The 19,898-nt window shown below is 40.6% G+C and overlaps 1 protein-coding gene across 8 annotated transcripts in view; it reads left to right on the top strand.

The window, feature by feature from the left end:
- LOC130907543 (protein enabled homolog) overlaps positions 1-19,898 on the top strand; it is a 270,375-nt gene that overhangs the window by 201,606 nt on the left and 48,871 nt on the right. For 6 of the 8 annotated variants that reach the window (XM_057822770.1, XM_057822769.1, XM_057822768.1 and 3 more), the window contains one exon: positions 17,156-17,923. The exons of 1 other annotated variant lie outside the window; for it this stretch is intronic. In XM_057822770.1, the coding sequence (XP_057678753.1) occupies positions 17,156-17,923 (768 nt within the window). The remainder of the gene's footprint in view (positions 1-17,155; positions 17,924-19,898) is intronic. One more of the 8 variants, XM_057822775.1, reaches the window with a different exon arrangement.

The raw sequence follows: 19,898 nt of genomic DNA on the forward strand, positions 1-19,898 counted from the left end.
ATGCCTCGAAAATCAAAAAGAGTGACTGTGAATCCTCTGGTTTCGAAGGAACGAACATTCTTTCACCCTTCCTAATCTTAAAGTGAACCTCGGACTTGTAGCCCCTAAATAAGCCACAATTGTTCTCTTTTACTAAAATATGTTATTAAAAACACATACAGTATATTATGCCATTAATTAAAAAATCTATAATATTTAGTACATGTTTTGACCTATGGAGTATGTACTACGCGCGCAATGCACGCTGGGGGTGATGACGCGGTTGGCCTGGACTGGGAGAATAGGTGTGCTAGCTAGTAAGCAAGCGACTGGCATGATTTTATCATATTCTGCTGCTGGTCAGATTGTTTTGTTACAGAGCTGTGGTATGAGTTGTACCGGCATCTAATTCTAGCTCATCAGCAGTGTCTTTAAATCAATCCTAGGCGGCTTGCCGAAAAATTGACTTGCTGCCATTGGACATTTTGTATATCCCTTCGTTTCTAGTTGCATCATTGCCTTGTTTTTTTCGTTTGTCTGCCTCTCACCGTGGTTTTCCCTTGATTTTTTGTTTTGTTTTTATTGATCCCTACCTACTGTCACAGACCCTTTTTGTGTCTCCCTCTTCGCGATTGCGTGGTTTGTGTGTTCAATAAACCCTTTTACGCAATCCTTATGTTATTGTTGTCTGCTTGCTGACTGGATTGAGCCATGTTTTCTAATTCAATGATCCAGCCAGCCGTACTTTCTTTTCAGTTGCGTTTCCCTTTCATGTTTTACCGCACACACAAGACAACGCATTTGGGTTGCAATTTCTTTAGAAGGAAAATCATGACTCTAGTGTCATGCGTAAGTTTAGTTGTGTGGTTTATGCGCTTGTCTGTGGCATGCTAGGTGGCTCCAATAATACCTGACTGTAGCTGATAGCCTCAAACTACGCCCACATGATGCTATGGTAGATATCACATGAATATAGATCTAGATGCGAAATGTCAGACACAGCGGCGTTAGCACATGTATAGAGAACTAGATGCGAAATGATACTCGCCGGCATTGGTAAACAGCCGCCATTTAAAGCAGTAGACTTCTCAGGAAGGCTCTGTTGTAGAGAACCCCCTAGCGAACCTAAGTAACTTTTTATCTAAAATACTAAATCGGCAAAATCTTGACTTGATACTATCTTTAAATGATGAAACCGTTTCACAACTTTCACATGTTGAATGTAGACCTGAACTAATGCAACAACGGGAGCAATTTCAACAACTTTTTAACAGTTGATTCACAACATTAAATGACTTCCAAACATAGCAAAGGTTACTATCTAGCTATTGCAATACACCTGTGTCAAGTTAAGTTTAGGTTAAAGAATTGGGCTAGTCCCAAAAACCTTTTGAACTCCACGTAGTGTGACCTATGTTAAAAAAAACAACAACAACAAAAAAAACAGCTAACAACTAACTACTCTTACATTCAGGTAACTGAGTTACTAACTCAATTACTTTTTGAGAGCAGTAGTTTGTAACTGTAATTACTTTTTAAAGTAAGATTAACAACACTGGTGATGATCACTCAGCACAGACCTTTAAAGGCTAAAACAACATTGGATACTCTCTCTGGCTGAGATAGAAAAAAAAATCATACCATGTGTGCAAGCCTGGAGACTGGAGAGGATACTGGCACGTAACAAGTGACACAACCAGACATTGCTACGATGCAGGCTAACTAGAAAAAAATGTCACACATTGTGAACATGTGACAGAAACTAGGGTGCATTTTTGTCTCGTTGGACGAAAACTGGCATTCCTCTCATTTTGTTTTAGTCTCCCAAAACACGTTTTTACCTCCTTATCGTCTTGTCATCGACATGAAAAAAAGTGTTCGTTGACGAAATATTTCCGTTGTCGTCATCGTTGACAAAAACAACACTGAGTCCATTACAATTCAAGGATATCAGCTTAAGTAGAGGCATAGACTTCATAATGATATTGACGGGTCAGATTCGACCTTCACTGCGCCACACTTTCAAGTAGGGGGTCATCCCACAATCCGCTTCAGTTATTCGCAGTCGGTCGCAGCGACACATGCAGGGAACATCCAACGCCGGATTTATGTTGAAAAAGTACGAAAGCTGTACCGCATACAAACAGGAAGGATTGTCTCAGGAGTGATTTGTTCGAGGATTCAAGGTAATTATTATATTTTTCGTTTTTTCACAAGAATTTTCAACGTAAAAAGCTCATTTTTTTAAGGCTGCCACCACATTGTCTAACAGACGAGCATAATTCTTTGACCTATTTACGTAAAATAAATGCTGACTGCACGTTTTTTTTTTGCTTTTAACCAAGAATTGAGACTGTTTTATGTCCACATCTATAAAGAATTCAGGGATTTAAGCATTTATTCAGAGGAATTGTCACCGGAAAAGCTCTGTTTGCATATGGCGGCCGCCACATTGACTGACAGACTAGCATCATACTTTGACATATTTACGTAAATGCTAACTGCACTTTTTTTGTTGTTGCTTTTAACCAAGAATCGAGACCGTTTTATGTCCATATCTGTAAGAATTCAGGGATTTAAGCGTTTATTCACAAGAATTTTCACGGGAAAAGCTCTGTTTACATTTGGCGGCCGCCGCATTGACTGACAGACTAATATCGTACTTCGACATATTTACGTAAAATTAATGCTAACTGCACATTTTTTTTGCTTTTAACCAAGAACCGAGACTGTTTTACATCCTTATCTATAAAGAATTCAGGTATTAAAGCATTTATTCACAAGAATTTCAACGTAAAAAGCTCTTGCTTGTGGTAAGGCGGTGTCACAGTGAACTTGAAGACGAGCCACACATTCGACATATTTGCGTAAAATAAATGCTAACGGCACTTTTTTTTTCTTTTAACCAAGAATTGAGACTGTTTTATGTCCACATCTCTAACGAATTCAGGGATTTAAGCATTTATTCACAAGAATTTTCACCGGAAAAGCTCTGTTTACATATGCCGGGCAGCGCATTGACTGACAGACTACCGTAGTACTTTGACATATTTACATAAAATATATGCTAACTACTCTTTGTGGTGATAAGGCGACGCCACAGTGGCTTAAAGACTAGCAGCACATTCGACATATTTACGTTAAATAAATGCTAACTGCACTTTTTTTTATGCTTTCAACCAAGCATCGAGACTGTTTTACGTCCATATCTATGAAGAATCCGGGGATTTAAGCATTTATTCACAAGAATTTTCAATGGAAAAATCTCTTTGTTTACATATGGCGGCAGCTAATTTGCTTACCGACTAGCATCATAGTTTTCAATTTTTGGATAAAATAAATGCTAACTGCCCTTTTTTTTTTTTGTGGGTTTTTTTGTGCTTTTAACCAAGAATTCAGGCTGTTTTACGTCCATATCTATAAAGAATTCAGGGATTGAAGCATTTATTCACAAGAATTTTCAACAGAAAAAGCTCTTTGTTTACATATGGCGGCCGCTAATTTGCTAACCGACTAGCATCATAGTTTGCAATATTTGCGTAAAATAAATGCTAACTACCCCGTTTTTTGGTTTTTTTTTTTTGTGCTTTTAACCAAGAATTCAGACTGCTTTATGTCCATATCTATAAAGAATTCAGGGATTTAAGCATTTATTCACAAGAATTTTCAACGGAAAAAGGTCTTTCTTTACATATGGCGGCCGCTAAGTTGCTTAACGACTAGCATCATAGTTCGCAATATTTGTGTGAATAAATGCTCACTGCTCCGTTTTTTTTCCAGGTTTTATTTGTGTTTTTAACCAAGAATCCAGACTGTTTTATGTCCATATCTATAAAGAATTCAGGGATTTAAGCATTTGTTCACAAGAATTTTTAACGAAAAAAGCTCTTTGTCTGTGATTCCACTCGGTCAGCTTCGACCGCCACGCGAACAATTGATTAATGGCCCATGTCCCGTCAATATCATTATGAAGTCTATGGTAGAGGGGCAATTCTTGTTATCCTTTCTGGCTTATTTCTGCCTAGTTCTGGAGAATTTCATTTGCATTCAGCAGAAGTTGATCGGTCAGGTATTGCTGGCACATCCAGAATTTGCTGTGTCTCCCAGCACAGTCTTGAGAGTGTTGAGGTGATGCAAGGTGACAGGCAAATACAAAAAGAAAGGGGGAGGTGGAGAGCGCTGTAGGGTTTTTTTGTTGTTGTTGTTTTTTTTAATCAATTGTGGGTTTAAATGGGGTCAAATTAAACACAAATACACACAAAAAAGATAATCAAAAGCTCATTTTGCCATGACATCCATGCATCATGACTATCTGACTATATTTGGAACTCTTAAAAGAACACAGTATTACAAATGTTCCCATATTACATTAAAATGTTGACACTTGCATCAAGCAGAGAAGCACAGTACGGTGCTTACTCAGTGCCTATAATTCATGGCAAACTGACAATGAAACGGACGAGGGTTTCGTTCAACCGTAAGAAGGGAATTACAATTCAGTATTGGGTCAGAAAGATGACAGTGTTGTGGCACGCTTCATTGCTATGTTCGCCCTATTAGCATATGCACGCATGACCACACATGAAGGCTGACACAGTTCGGCAGTGTTACTCACAAGCTAAAAATACATCAGGGAAAATGCTGGTGAGACCCTCAGGGGAGATTGTGTGTGTGACTGCTTACAAAATTGTCCAGATCGAGGGTGGGGTGAGATCACGCGTTAAGGGAAAACACAGAGGATGCAAAATTACACTGCTTTTTGGGAGTGGGGGTGTCAACATTGTTATATAGAGTGTATTCTTTACTGTTAACTCTTCTTTATCACATTTCATTTTTATCATGTGCCTGTCCGTGCGAGCATCCTGTTTACCATTATCTTCCATACTATGCTTTTTTTACCTATTGATTTCATCCAGAAATGAGCAGAAAAACTTCATCATACATATGATATACAGTGGGGCAAATAAGTATTTAGTCAACCACCAATTGTGCAAGTTTTCCTACTAGAAAAGATTAGCGAGGCCTGTAATTGTCAACATGGGTAAACCTCAACCACGAGAGACAGAATGTGGAAAAAAAAAACAGAAAATCACATTGTTTAATTTTTTCAAAGAATTTATTTCTAAATTAGAGTGGAAAATAAGTATTTGGTCACCCACAAAAAAGCAAGATTTCTGGCTGTCAAATAGGTCTAACTTCTTCTAACGAGGCTCCACTCGTTACCTGTATTAACGGCACCTGTTTTAACTCATTATCGGTATAAAAGACACCTGTCCACAATCTCAGTCAGTCACACTCCAAACTCCACTATGGCCAAGACCAAAGAGCTGTCGAAGGACACCAGAGACAAAATTGTAGACCTGCACCAGGCTGGGAAGACTGAATCTGCAATAGGTAAAACGCTTGGTGTAAAGAAATCAACTGTTTTTAGAAAATGGAAGACATACAAGACCACTGATAATCTCCCTCGATCTGGGGCTCCATGCAAGATCTCACCCCGTGGCATCAAAAATGATAACACGAACGGTGATCAAAAATCCCAGAACCACACGGGGGGACCTAGTAAATGACCTACAGAGATCTGGGACCACAGTAACAAAGGCTACTATCAGTAACACAATGCGCCGCCAGGGACTCAAATCCTGCACTGCCAGACGTGTCCCCCTGCTGAAGCCGGTACACGTCCAGGCCCGTCCGCGGTTCGCTAGAGAGCATTTGGATGATCCAGGAGAGGACTGGGAGAATGTGTTATGGTCAGATGAAACCAAAATAGAACTTTTGGTAGAAACACAGGTTCTCGTGTTTGGAGGAGAAAGAATACTGAATTGCATCCGAAGAACACCATACCCACTGCGAAGCATGGGGGTGAAAACATCACGCTTTGGGGCTGTTTTTCTGCAAAGGGACCAGGACAACTGATCTGTGTAAAGGAAAGAATGAATGGGGCCAAGTATCGAGAGATTTTGAGTGAAAATCTCCTTCCATCAGCAAGGGCATTGAAGATGAGACGTGGTTGGGTCTTTCAGCATGACAATGATCCCAAACACACAGCCAGGGTAACAAAGGAGTGGCTTCGTAAGAAGCATTTCAAGGTCCTGGAGTGGCCTAGCCAGTCTCCAGATCTCAACCCCATAGAAAATCTTTGGAGGGAGTTGAAAGTCCGTGTTGCCCAACGACGGCCCCAAAACATCACAGCTCTAGAGGAGATCTGCATGGAGGAATAGGCCAAAATACCAGCAACAGTGTGTGAAAAGCTTGTGAAGAGTTACAGAAAACGTTTGGCCTCCGTTATTGCCAACAAAGGGTACATAACAAAGTACTGAGATGAACTTTTGGTATTGACCAAATACTTATTTTCCACCATGATTTGCAAATAAATTATTTAAAAATCAATCAAACCACATTCTGTCTCTCATGTTTGAAGTTTACCCATGTTGACAATTACAGGCCTCTCAAATATAATCAAGTGGGAGAACTTGCACAATTAGTGGTTGTCTAAATATTTATTTGGCCCACTGTACACAGTGATTTGATCGTCAGTGCACCTACTGTGCTTATTTACTTGCTGAAATAGGTACAGTATTTTGATGAAGATTTTAGGAAGAATAAACTTGTATTGGTGATTAAAGAAGCAATATGTAAGATTTGCACTTAAATTATTCATTTTATGGCCCTAATATTTCAATAGGCATTAAAAAGAAGTGTTCTCAATGGTAAAACCCAGATTTTCCTATTTTATAGAGTCAATTGTCAGCCTGTAAAATTTGTTATTATTTTGATTCTGTATTTACAACGGATATCCGGCCTTCTACCATCAGCCAAGTTAGAGATAAGTTCATCCGGGTTGCCAGAACTCTGTAGGCTTCGTAAACAAAGATTGCAGAAGGAGTAACAATAATAATGATCATAATACATTTTATTTCTAGAGCGCTTTTCAAGCCACACAAAGACGCTTCACAAGAGAGATGGAATCACAGTACCAACAAAACAATCATAAAAAATGTTTAAAAGCACGATAAAGAGACGTAAAGATATAACAGAGCTAGGGATCATGGTGGGTAAGAAAGAGTGAAAAGGTGTGTTTTGAGTCTGGATTTGAAAAGTGAAAGGGTAGATGTAATGCAAAGATAAGGGGGTCAGGAGCTCTGGAACCAAAGGTGGAGAGATGGACACGGGGGACGGAAAGGTGGAGGATAGTGGAAGAGCGAAGTGGACGGGGTGGATTGTTTAAACAGAGTAGATTGCAAAAGTAGGGAGGGGCCAAGCCATGGAGTGCTTTGAAGGTAATGATGACGATCTTGTAATTGATTCTTTGTTTGACTGGAAGCCAGTGAAGTTGACGGAGGATGGGGGTGATGTGGTGTGTGGCGGGGGTCCGAGTGATGAGGCTTGCTGCTGAGTGTTGGAGGAGCTGCAGTTTTTGGAGGGACTTGTTTCAGAGACTAAAGAGCAGTGAGTTACAGTAATCGAGCCGGGAGATTATTAGACTACAGACCAGGGTGGAAGCAGTATGGTGGGGGAGAGAAGGGAGGGGATGAGAAATATTGCAAAGGTGGAAGTAGGCTGATCTGGTGATTCCATTGATATGTGACCAGAAGGAGAGCGTGTTGTTGAGGATGACACCCAGACTCTTAGCCTGAGTAGAAGAATAGATCAGTACTTTGTTGATGGTGATAGAGAACTTTCTGACTTGAGAGAGCATGGCGGCTGTTTCAACTAGGAGGACTTCTGCTTTTGAGCTGTTGAGTTGGAGGAAATTAGAGGAGAAACAGGAGTTAATGTCATCTAAACACAGGGTGAGGGAGGAAGGTGAAAGGGAGGAGGTTGGTTTTGAGGAAATGTAGAGCTGGGTGTCATCCGCGTAATAGTGGAAGTGAATGTTGTGTTTGCGGAAGACGGAACTGAGGGGGAGAATGTAAATGATAAAGAGGAGCAGCCCCAGAACAGAACCCTGGGGCACGCCAGCAGAGACAGGGAGGGATTTGGATTTATGGGGGCCGAATTTGACAGATTGTGTGCGGTCGGACAGGTGGGAAGTGAACCACGAAAGGGGTGTGTGGGCGATACCAAGGGAGAGCCGGTCGAGAAGGATTGTGTGGGAAATGGTGTCGAAGGCGGCAGTGAGATCGAGAAGGACAAGGATTGATAATAGACCAGAGTCTATGCTATGGAGGGGGCGGAAACCGGATTCAAACTGCTTGTAAATGTCATTGGTAATTAGGTGGTTATGGATTTGGGATGCAACGTTTTTTCCAAGAATTTTGGAAATGAAAGGTAAGTTGGAGATGGGGCGGAGGTTATTGAAATTTGTGGGATCCAGGTTGGGTTTCTTCAGAATGGGTGTGATGGAAGCAGTTTTCTTTTCTTTTCTTTTTCAAATGTTTTTATTCAATTTTTCCATGTATATAAACAAACAGAAATTTACAAACAGGATAACACAAGATAAACCCTCCCCACCCACAACCCCAAATGTCCTGAATAACTATAGTATTTAAGCAAACAAATACATGGTAAATGGTGTTATATTTGTATAGCGCTTTTCCACCTTTTCAAGGCGCTTCACACTACATCGCCATCTACCTACTGGGGACGCAGCACCAGGAGCAATGTGGGGTTCAGTATCTTGCTCAAGGATACTTAGGCGTGTTCATCAGGGCAGAGAATCGAACCCACAACCTGTGGGTTGGGGGGACAACTACTCGACCACTGAGCCACGCCATCCCATACCAATGATGAGTTAAAAGCAATGCATCACAAAATAAAAGCTGTTGCATTTATGTCCATATCTGTATATATCTTCATCTTTAGAGAGAGAAAAAGAAAAAATAGGAAGAGAGTGATTATATTTATCCATACGTCTCAAGGGTTCCCTCCGAACATCTGAGCACCTCTCATGGCTTTGTTTGAGTATTGTGAAAGTGCGTCAGAAAAGGATCCCACATCGTTTGGAACTTTCTCCTTGACCTAGTCAAAGAGAAGCGCAACATTTCTAGTTTGAGGCAAGCCATTAAGTCCCGACGCCACTGGACAAGCGTGGGCAGAGCAGCCCCCTTCCAATGTAACAAAATTGTGCGTCTAGCCAAGAGCAGAGCAAAATTGATCATACGTTGTTCTGTAGATGACAAGTGATCATTATCTTCACGAAAAATACCAAACAAAGCAAGGGTAGGATTGATGTTAATATTCTTATTTAGTACTATGGACAGAGTTTGGAAAATATCAAACCAAAATTTCTGCATTTTGGAGCACAGCCAATACGTATGTATCAATGTAGCGTCCCCAAATTTGCATTTATCACAGGTGGCCGTTATGTTCGGGTGAAAACTGGACAGTTTAGCTTTGGACATGTGAGCCCTGTGCACCACCTTGAACTGAAGAAGGCAGTGACTAGCACAGATTGATGATTTATGTATTGAAGATAATATAGATTCCCACAGATTATCAGGGAGATGCCCCAAATCTTGTTCCCAAGCTGCCCTTACCTTATCAATCGCTGAACCCAGTGATAATGAAATGTAGTTTTGCAGTTTTGACAGTGCACCTTCAGAAAGTGGATCAAAGGAGAGAAACTGGTCGAATGGATTAGGACTGGGTACTAAGGGGAAATTGGGCACATTCGAGCGCACATAATGCCTGACTTGCAAATAACGAAAAAAGTGAGTTCTGGGCAGATGATATTTCTCAGTCAATTGAGAAAATGATACAAAGTGTCCATCTTCAAACATGTCAGCAAATGATTTGATACCCTTATCGTGCCATATCCGAAAGTTATAATCAGAAGAAGAGGGGATGAAAAGGTGGTTAGAGGCAATCGGACATGGAAGCAGTTTTGACAGATGGAAGAACTGTACAGGATATGAGTGAGGAGTGAATGATAGTAATGATGAGGGGGACAATTGAGGGAAAACGGGTTTTGATGAGGGCAGTGGGAAGAGGATCAAGATGACAGGTAGTGGGTTTGGATTTGGTGATGATGTCACCAAAGAGAGGAGAGGGGGGCTGATGGGAGGAACATGAAAGGGAGTAGGATCAGTCCCAGAAACTGCAGCTCCTTGGTGAGTCAGGGATTGGTGAATGTCAGTAATTTTAGTGAAGAAGAATGTAAGGATTGCTTCACAAAAATTAGCAGAGCACATGAGACGGGGGAGTGGATTAAGGGGTCTATTGATTTTGGTTAGGAGTGAGTACAGGTTTTTAGAGTTGTGCTGATTAGCTGTAATGAGACCGGAATAGTAAGTTGATTTGGCTGCACCCATTTAAGACAATAATATGCATACAGTATACGTCATGCACTTGTAGACCTACCACAAGTACGTTACTTTAAACTACAAAAGCCTGTACTTAATTGTACTCAACTATTGTTATCTGTATTACAAGTGCGTGTACTGATGTCTACTCGTACTACAAGTCCGTGTGCTTGTACTACACGTACATGTACTTGCATGTACTTTTTCTAAAAGTACGTGTACTTGCGTGTACTTGTACTATAAATACGTGTACTTTCGTGTAGTTATACTTCAAGTGTGTGTACTTGCGTGTGCTTGAACTACAAGTCCATGTACTTGCATGTGCTTGTACCACAAGTGCGTGAACTTGTACTACAAGTCTGTATGTGCGTGTGCTGGTACTTTATGTACGTGCACTTGCGTGAATTTGTACTACATGTACTTGTACTACACATGCGTAAACTTGTTCACCAAGTCTGTGTACTTGTGTGTACTTGGACTACAAGTCTGTGTACTTGCGTGGACTTGTAGTACAAGTCAGCGTACTTGCGCGTGTTTCTACTACATGTACATGTACTCGCAGGTAGTTCTACTAAAAGTACGTGTACTTACTACAAGTATGTGTACTTTCGTGTGGTTGTACTACAAGTGCGTGTGCTTGCGTGTAGTTTTAGTACAAGTCCGTGTAGTTAAGTGTACTTGTACTACAAGTCCGCGTACTTGCGTGTGCTTGTACTACAAGTCCGTGTACTTGCCTGTACTTGTGCCACGAGTGCGTGTACTTGCATGTATTTGTACCACGAGTGCGTGTACTTGCATGTACTTGTGCCACGAGTGCGTGTACTTGCATGTACTTGTACTACACATGCGCGAACTTGTTTTACAAGTCTGCGTACTTGCGTGTGTTTCCACTACATGTACATGTACTTCCGTGTGCTTGTACTACAAGTACGTGTACTTGTGGTACAAGCAAGTGTATTTGTGCTACATCCTCGTGTACTTGTGTTTACTAAATGGTAAATGATGTTACACTTGTATAGCGCCTTTTCACCTTTTTAAGGTCCTCAAAGCGCTTTACAATGTATCCTCACCTACCTACTGGTGACGCAGCACCAGGAGCAAAGTGAGGTTAAGTATCTTGCTGAAGGATACTAAGACGAGTTCATCAGGGGGGAGAATCAAACCCACAACCTCTGGGGATTTTGTGCGCTTCAATATTTTGATCCTTGTTGCACTACCATTGTTGCCCACCAATCTGCTATAGTGCGCTGTTAAATTGGTGAAAATTTAATTTAGTTTAAGGAGAGTTTTTGAAGAATTAATTTCATCTCTCTTGTTTGCTTTAATGTTATTTGTATGCATGTTATCAGATGGTGTTTCTTGGTAACATGGTCCATTGTATGTTCAGGTGAACAAAGAGAAAGAAAATAGGAGTAAAGATTATGAAGGCAAAAATATTGAAAGAAACAATAATAGTATTTATAAAAACAAAAATCCTAGTAAATATGGAAAAAGTATGGAGGATGAAAAGAAGCAAGAAATCGTGTGTGCAAGTATTGAAGTACAAGTTGTGGTAAGCAATGGATGTAGTGTAGCTAGGCCTGAGATGTCAGAGCATTTAACTTGGAGAAGTCACACATGTAGATAAGCCAGTCAGTCCAATGAATACATCAGCTCTGCTGTCTTTTAAGTGGTGTCTCCCATGCATCTCACTTTTGTGTGTGTTTGTGTATCAATTCATGTTTGCTTTATAAAAGCCTCAAGCCTCTAGATGATGGGTCTTCTCAACACTAGTTTGTTATAATCAGTGGCGCAGTGGTATCAAAAAGTAGGGGTGGGAACCTCTGTGTACCTCACGATACGATACGATACGATACAAGGCTCATTAACTAAAGATATCGCGATACAACAATTATCAATACGTGGATCGGGAAATCATTCTATGACATTCTAAAATTCAGCTAATACACAGAAAAGCAAGTGCTTTTTATTAGGGCTGTCAAATGATTAAATTTTTTAATCAAGTTAATCAGAGCTTAAATTAAATCTTAATTAATCGCAATTCAAACCATCTCTAATATGCCATAATTTTCTGTAAATTATTGTCGGAATGGAAAGATAAGACACAAGACGAATATATACATTCAACATACTGTACTTAAATTTTGTATTTGTTTATTATAACAATAAATCCACAAGATGGCATTAACATTATTAACATTCTTTCTGTTAAAGGGATCCACGGAAAGAAAGACCTGTAGTTTTTAATAGATAAATGTTAGTAAAAGTTATACTAATTTTATATTAAAACCCCTTTTAATGTTTTTTGTTTTAATAAAATTTGTAATATTTTCAATCAAAAAATAAACTAGTAGCTCCCTATTGGCACATGGGCTCCCTGCCGTTCTTCCACCGTGTCTTTAACTATGAAAGGTAGTGATTGAAATAGAGATCTAGCCAAAGGTGCGTTTCGCCCCTCGACTGACGCCGTAGTTTCCGGGTTCATTGTACCTTACGTTCATTTAGTTGTTGGCTTCACAATGTACGAGACCTCTGACAGTCTGTATATTGTGACTAAATATTGCCATCCAGTGTATTTGTTGAGCTAAATGAAATGTTTTGAATAGAGTTTGACCAAAGTCTGAGTAAGTTTTATGTGTATTTTGCATAGCTTTTTTTGTTTGGGAATGCCAGTTCTCTTTGCACTGTTGTTTACCTGTGTGAGAATAGGGCCACATTAATACAGATTGAAGCGCTTGTCTTTGGTTAACATTTTTTTTATGAGCGATATTATTTTTGTTGTGCTTTCATTAAATGATACTTATGTTTTTTGCGAAGGAGTTGCCGAAGCTTATGCTAATAAACGTCCAATGAACGTCCACTCGCCTTTTGTAATATTCTGATATAGAATTATCCGAGGCACCCTGAAGTGCATGCGGCGCCAATATTGTTTACTCACATGATGCAGGAGTGAGTTAGAGTTACAGCCTGCCGAGAGCCGTAAGCTGTGTTAATGTTGAAGCTGAATGTAGTAATAAAGAAACAAAGTGCCAGCATGTCATGTGTGGTATACCTTTGTTAAGAAAAAGCACAAAACAAGACACCTTTCTCTACCTCTTAGCTCTCAATATGCAAAAAACAGCGTCATTGTAATCTTTTTGAGGCATTGCATGAGCGGGTCATTTCGCTCATGCGTTAAATGCGTCAAATATTTTAACTAGGGCTGTCTAACGATTAAATTTTTTTAATCGAGTTAATTACAGCTTAAAAATTAATTGATCGTAATTAATCGCAATTCAAATCATCTATAAAATATGCCATATTTTTCTATAAATTATTGTTGGAATGGAAAGATACGACACAAAACGGATATATACATTCAACATACGGTACATAAGTACTGTATTTGTTTATCATAACAATTAATCAACAAGATGGCATTAACATTAATATTCTCTTAAAGTGATTCTTGGATAGAAAGACTTGTAGTTCTTAAAAGATAAATGTTAGTACAAGTTATAGAAATTTTATATTAAAACCCCTCTTAATGTTTTCTTTTTATTAAAATTTTTAAAAAATTTCAATCAAAAGATAATCTAGTAGCTCGCCATTGTTGATGTCAATAAGTACACCATGCTCACGCATTGTGCTGAAACCCATAATATCATTTGGACCCAAGCGCCAGCAGAGGGCGCCAAACACCAAAAAACAAGTAACAAGCGGCCATTACCCTGGTGTCATTTTAATCAATTTGAGCGGAGCATGTGCGTTAATTTCATCAATTAATTGCGTATTTTAACCTAATTTAAAAAATTAATTACCGCCCGTTAACGCGATAATTTTGACAGCCCTAATTTTAACATGATTAATTCAAAAAAATTACCGCTCGTTAATGCGATAAATTTGACAGCACTACTTTTTATCCTTCCGCTGTGAATTGAAATTTATAGTTTATAAATATTAAATGTCCAATCCTTTTGAAGTGGGAGGGATGGCAGCAAATGAACATTCGTTCTATGGCCGTCATGGGCAGACATTGAGTAAATTATGGGGCATTTCAGGTCATTTCCTGTGGATGTTAGGGCATTAACAGGTCACTTGCTGTCCTAGTCTTATACACTGCTCAAAAAAAATAAAAGGAACATTAACGTAACACATTGCCGATATAAATGAATGAAATATTTTTATTAAATACTTTGTTCGTTCCATAGTTGAATGTGCTGACAACAAAATTACACAAAAATTATCAATGAAAATCAAATGTATCAATCGATGGAGGTCTGGATTTGGAGTTATACTCAAAACGAAAGTGGAAAAACACACTACAGGCTGATTCAACTTTCATGTAAACGAGTCAAAATGAGGCACAGTAGTGTGTGTGGCCTCCAAGTTCCTGGATGACCTCCCTACAAAGCCTGGGCATGCTGCTAATGAGACGACGGAGGGTATCCTAGGGAATCTCCTCCCAGGTCTGGACCAGGGCATCACTGAGCTCCTGGACAGTCTGAGGAGCAACCTGGCTCTGCCAGATGGACCTAAACACAATGTCCCAGAGGTGTTCTATTGGATTTAGGTCAGGTGAACATGGGGGCCAGTCTATGTTATCAATTCCTTCTTCCTTCAGGAACTGTTGCATACTACAGCCACATGAAGTTGGGCATTGTCATGGACTGTCATGAACCCAGGTCTCACTGCACAGGCGTAGCTTATGACAATGAGTCCAAGGATTTCATCTCGATACCTAATAGCAGTCAGGGTGCCATCATCTAACCTGTAGAGGTCTATGTGTCCTTCCAGGGATATGCCTCCCCTGACTATCACTGACATACCACCACACCGGTCATGCTAAATGATGTTGCAGGCAGCATAACGTTCTCCATGGGATCTCCGGACCCTTTCACGTCTGTCGCATGTGCTCAGGTTGAACCTGCTTTCATTGGTGAAAAGCACATAGTCACTGGCATAGTTGCAAATTCTGGGGGTCTATGGCAAATGCGTCTTAAGCTCTACGGTGATTGGCAGTGAGCACAGGGGTCTCTACAGGATGTCAGGCCCTCAGACCACCCTCATAGAGCCCATTTCTGATTGTTTGGTCAGAAACATTCACACCAGTGGCCTGCTTGAGGTCATTTTGTAGGGCTCTGGCAGTGTTCATCCTATTCCTCCTTGAACAAAGGAGTGGATACCGATCCTGCTCGGGGTTTAAGGATCTTCTACGGCCCTGTCTCATGGAGTAAGTACCTGTGTCCTGGAATCCTACAGGATGACAGGTCGGTCCTCAGACTGTCCAGGAACTCAGTGATGTGCTGGTCCAGATCTGGGTGGAAAATCCCTCAGGAGAACATCTGCCACCTCATCAGGAGCATGCCCAGGTGTTGCAGGAAGGTCATACAAGCATGCAGAGGCCAAACACACTACTAAGCTTCATTTTGATTTGTTTAAAAGACATTACAACAAAGTTGGATCAGCCTGTAGTGTGTTTTTCCACTTTCATTTTGTGTATGAATCCAAATCCGGACCTCCATGGGTTGATATATTTCATTTTCATGGATAGTTTTTGTCTGACTTTGTTGTCAGCACGTTAAACTATGGAAGGAACAAAGCATTTAATAAAAAAATATTTCATTCATTCAGATCCACAACGTGTTCTGTTAGTGTTCCCTTTATTTTTTTGAGCAGTATATTTTTATTTTAAAATGCAAATGTACAAAAATAAAAACATGCCTGTTTAGGTTGTTGTTTTCCTTATATATATATATATATTAGGGCTGTCAAAATTATCGCATTAACGGGCGTTATTTAATTTTTTTAATTAATCACGTTAAAATATTTGACGCAATTAACGCAGATGCCCCGCTCAGAATGATTTAAATGACTGTACAGTAAAACGCTCACTTGTTGTGTTTTATGGAGTTTTGCCGCCCTCTGCTGGCGGTTGGGTGTGACTGATTTTATAGGCTTCAGCACCCATGAGCATTGTGTAAGTAATTATTGACATCAACAATGGCGGGCTACTAGTTTAGTTTTTGATTGAAAATTTTACAAATTTGATTAAAACAAAAACATTAAGAGGGGTTTTAATATAAAATTTCTATAACTTGTACTAACATTTTTCTTTTAAGAACTACAAGTCTTTCTATCCATGGATCGCTTTAACAGAATGTTAATAATGTTAATGCCATCTTGTTGATTTATTGTTATAATAAACAAATACAGTCCTTATGTTCCGTATGTTGAATGTATATATCCATCTTGTGTCTTATCTTTCCATTCCAACAATAATTTACAGAAAAATATGGTATATTTTATAGATGGTTTGAATTGCGATTAATTACGATTAATTAATTTTTAAGCTGTAATTAACTCGATTAAAAAATTAATCGTTTGACAGCCCTAAAATATATATATATATATATATATATATATATATATATATATATATATATATATATATATATATACATGAACTATATGTGAACTATTTCTCGCCAAAAGTGCACTAGGATATCTTAAGTTAGCCCTAATAGGATATGAGGTACGAAAACAGATGGATGTACTTTATATTTCTTCTGTTGGAGTAAATGAAGCTTTTTTGTGTCCATTTGCTTGGCTAGATGAGTTGCATTTCCCCGATTCTGACATCCGTCTTTTCTGTCATTTCTCTCAGCCAGTCAATAAAAGCTTTGTCTATATTGCACTTTATAACGATTTCTGTCTACTAACAAAGCAGCATCATTTCAGCTAATTGATATAATGTAAACACCCTTGAATCAAACTGTTGTTTAGCTATGTGCTCTTTTTCTTGCTTCATCTGCTCCATTTTCTCCCCCCCTCCTTCCACCTCTCTCCTGACCTTCTGTTGTATGCACGATGGCTGCCTCCTTCCTGCGTCGGTGCCTTCCCTACTGTCCCTTGTTGTTGTCCTTCAACATATCTGTCTGTCCAACTAGCATTTGAAAGCACTCTGTACAGTCCCACTCCTCAGGAGTATAGCAGAACATCATCCACGCCCACATCTCCATCCGCACATTCAATCCCGGGAGGCGTTTTGTCCTCCTCCACGACACCCCCTACACCGCCATTAAGGCACTCTGCGTCCCGTTTTGCCACATCGCTTGGCTCGGCCTTCCACCCTGTCCTTCCCCACTACGCCACTGTTCCAAGGAGACAGCAGGCGTTCTCCCAGGTACCACCTCCTGCTCCGGCTCCGGTCCCCAACCCTGCCGCCGCAGCCAAGTCTGTGGTGTGTTCAGCGTACAACTTCACACCTTTGCCCCCGTCACCTCCGGTCATGATCAGCAGTCCACCAGGGAAGGCTGCCGGCCCACGGCCTCTCATCCCCATCGCGGCCCCGTCTCCGCTCTCCCAGAAGTCCACCTCGCCGTCTCCCAACGGCCCACCTATGTTTCCTGCCCCTTCCCCGGTCACCATCTTGCCACACAGCCACCCTGCCGGCATAGCCTGCCCCACCCCTCCGCCACCGCCAACCCCGCCACCATTCACTTCTTCGTGCGTCTCGTCTCCCCCCTCCTCATCCCATGCTCCTGGTTTGCCCTCTCCCTCCACAGCGCCCTCTGTCACTGCAGTTGCGTCCACCGAGCACCTCACCCTCCCTCTGGGCCAGGGCCCGTCAAGCCCAGGGGATCCAGACACAGCAGCAGCAGGCCAAGAAACCCACAAACTGCATTCAGGGTCCTCTGATCTGCCTCAGCCCCAGGGTAAGGCTTCAAGTCCACTTCCTTCTCCCTTACTCCCTGCTGTCTTTCACTGACTTTGACTTACACACTAACAGCTATTATTCATTCTCTCCTAAGAAGTTTTGTCGTCTTTGAGAAAAGTTATCGAATCTCCTACAGTGGTATGAAAAAGTATCTGAACCTTTTGGAATTTCTCACATCTCTGCATAAAATCACCATCAAATCACACCATCAAATGGGATCTGATCTTTGTCAAAATCACACAGATAAAAAAACAGTGTCTGCGTTAACCAAAAATTACCCAAACATTTACAGGTCGTCATATTTTAATGAGGGTAGTATGCAAACAATGACAGAAGCAGAAGGGGGAAATAATTAAGTGAACCATCACATTTAATATTTTGTGGGCCCCCCTTTAGCAGCAATAACTTCAACCAGACGCTTCCTGTAGCTGCAGATCAGTCTGGCACATAGATCAGGACTAATCTTGGCCCATTTTTCTCTACAAAACCGCTGTAGTTCCGTCTGAATCTTTAGGTCATGCTACAGCATCTCATTGGGGTTCAAGTCTGGACTTTGACTTGGCCACTCCACAATGTGTACTTCTGAAACCATTCTGAAGTTCATATACTTCTGTGTTATGGATCATTGTCTTGTTGCAGCATCCTAAAAAGTCTGTTTTTAGCTACAACTGTCTGACAGGCAGCATCAGGTTTTCCTGAAAAACATCCTGAAAAACCTTTAAATTCATACTTCCAATAATGATTGAAAGTTGTCCGGGCCCTGAGGCAGCAAAACAGCCCCAAATCGTGATGCTTCCTCCACCATGCTTCACGGAAGGAATGAGGTGTTGATGTTGGTGAGCTGTTCCACTTTTCCTCCACACATGACGTTGTGTGTTACTCTCAAACAATTCAACTTTGGTTTTATCAGTCCACAAAATATTTTGCCAAAACGTCTATGGAGTGTCCAAGTGCCTTTTTGCGAGCATTAAGCGAGCAACAATGTTTTTCTTAGACAGCAGTGGCTTCCTCTGTGGAGCCCTCCCATGAACCCCCTTCCTTTCCATAGTTTTACATATAGTTGATGTGTGCACAGAGATATTGGACTGTGCCAGTGATTTCTGTAAGTCTTTGCAGACACTCTAGGTTTTTTTTTTACCTCTCTGAGTATTCTGCGCTGAACTCTTGGCGTCATCTTTGGTGGACAGCCACTCCTTGGGAGAGAAGCAACAGTGCCAACTCTCTCCATTTGTAGACAACTTCTCTCACTGTCAATTGATGAACATCCAGACTTTTAGAGATGGTTTTGTATCCTTTCCCAGCTTTATATAAATCAAACATCCTTGATTGCAGGTATTCAGACAGCTCTTTTGACCAAGACATGATGCACATTAGACAATAATTATAATAATAATACATTTTATTTATAACGCACTTTACATTTGAAAAACAAATCTCAAAGTGCACATGCCCAAAAAATGATAAAAAGACTAAGAATAAAAGAGTAAAAGCAAAAACAGACAAAAGCAAAGATCAAATCAGATACAAATCATACAAAAATAATTTTTAAAAGGTGAGTTTTTAGTCCTTTCTTTCCTTTCTTAAATGCATCCACCGTCTGCGGGGCTATGAGGTGGTCTGGGAGGGCTTTCGACAGACGGGGAGCAGCAGCTGCAATGGCTCTCATTGAGATATTTCTTACCAGGTGTGTGTTTTATACTGGGCAGGGCAGCTTTAACACTAGAATACCCAGCAATGGCCGAATCGGCCTTTCCCAAAGACAAATACTCCTAATATTCCCATTTATGAATGGCTCTTGTCTGTGGGACAACGACTTGCCAATTCAAAAGCACTTGGGTCATTTTGGCCACCTCTGGGTTTTTTCCGGGGTAGAAGCCAAATCGGCCATTGCTGGGGACTATTAGGAGTACAAGAATTCTCTGGGACTTCTATTAAACCACTCATCAGTGATTGGGCACACACCTGACTTAAAA

The sequence above is a fragment of the Corythoichthys intestinalis genome, chromosome 19 (genome assembly GCF_030265065.1).
Source record: "Corythoichthys intestinalis isolate RoL2023-P3 chromosome 19, ASM3026506v1, whole genome shotgun sequence".
NCBI lineage: Eukaryota > Metazoa > Chordata > Actinopteri > Syngnathiformes > Syngnathidae > Corythoichthys > Corythoichthys intestinalis.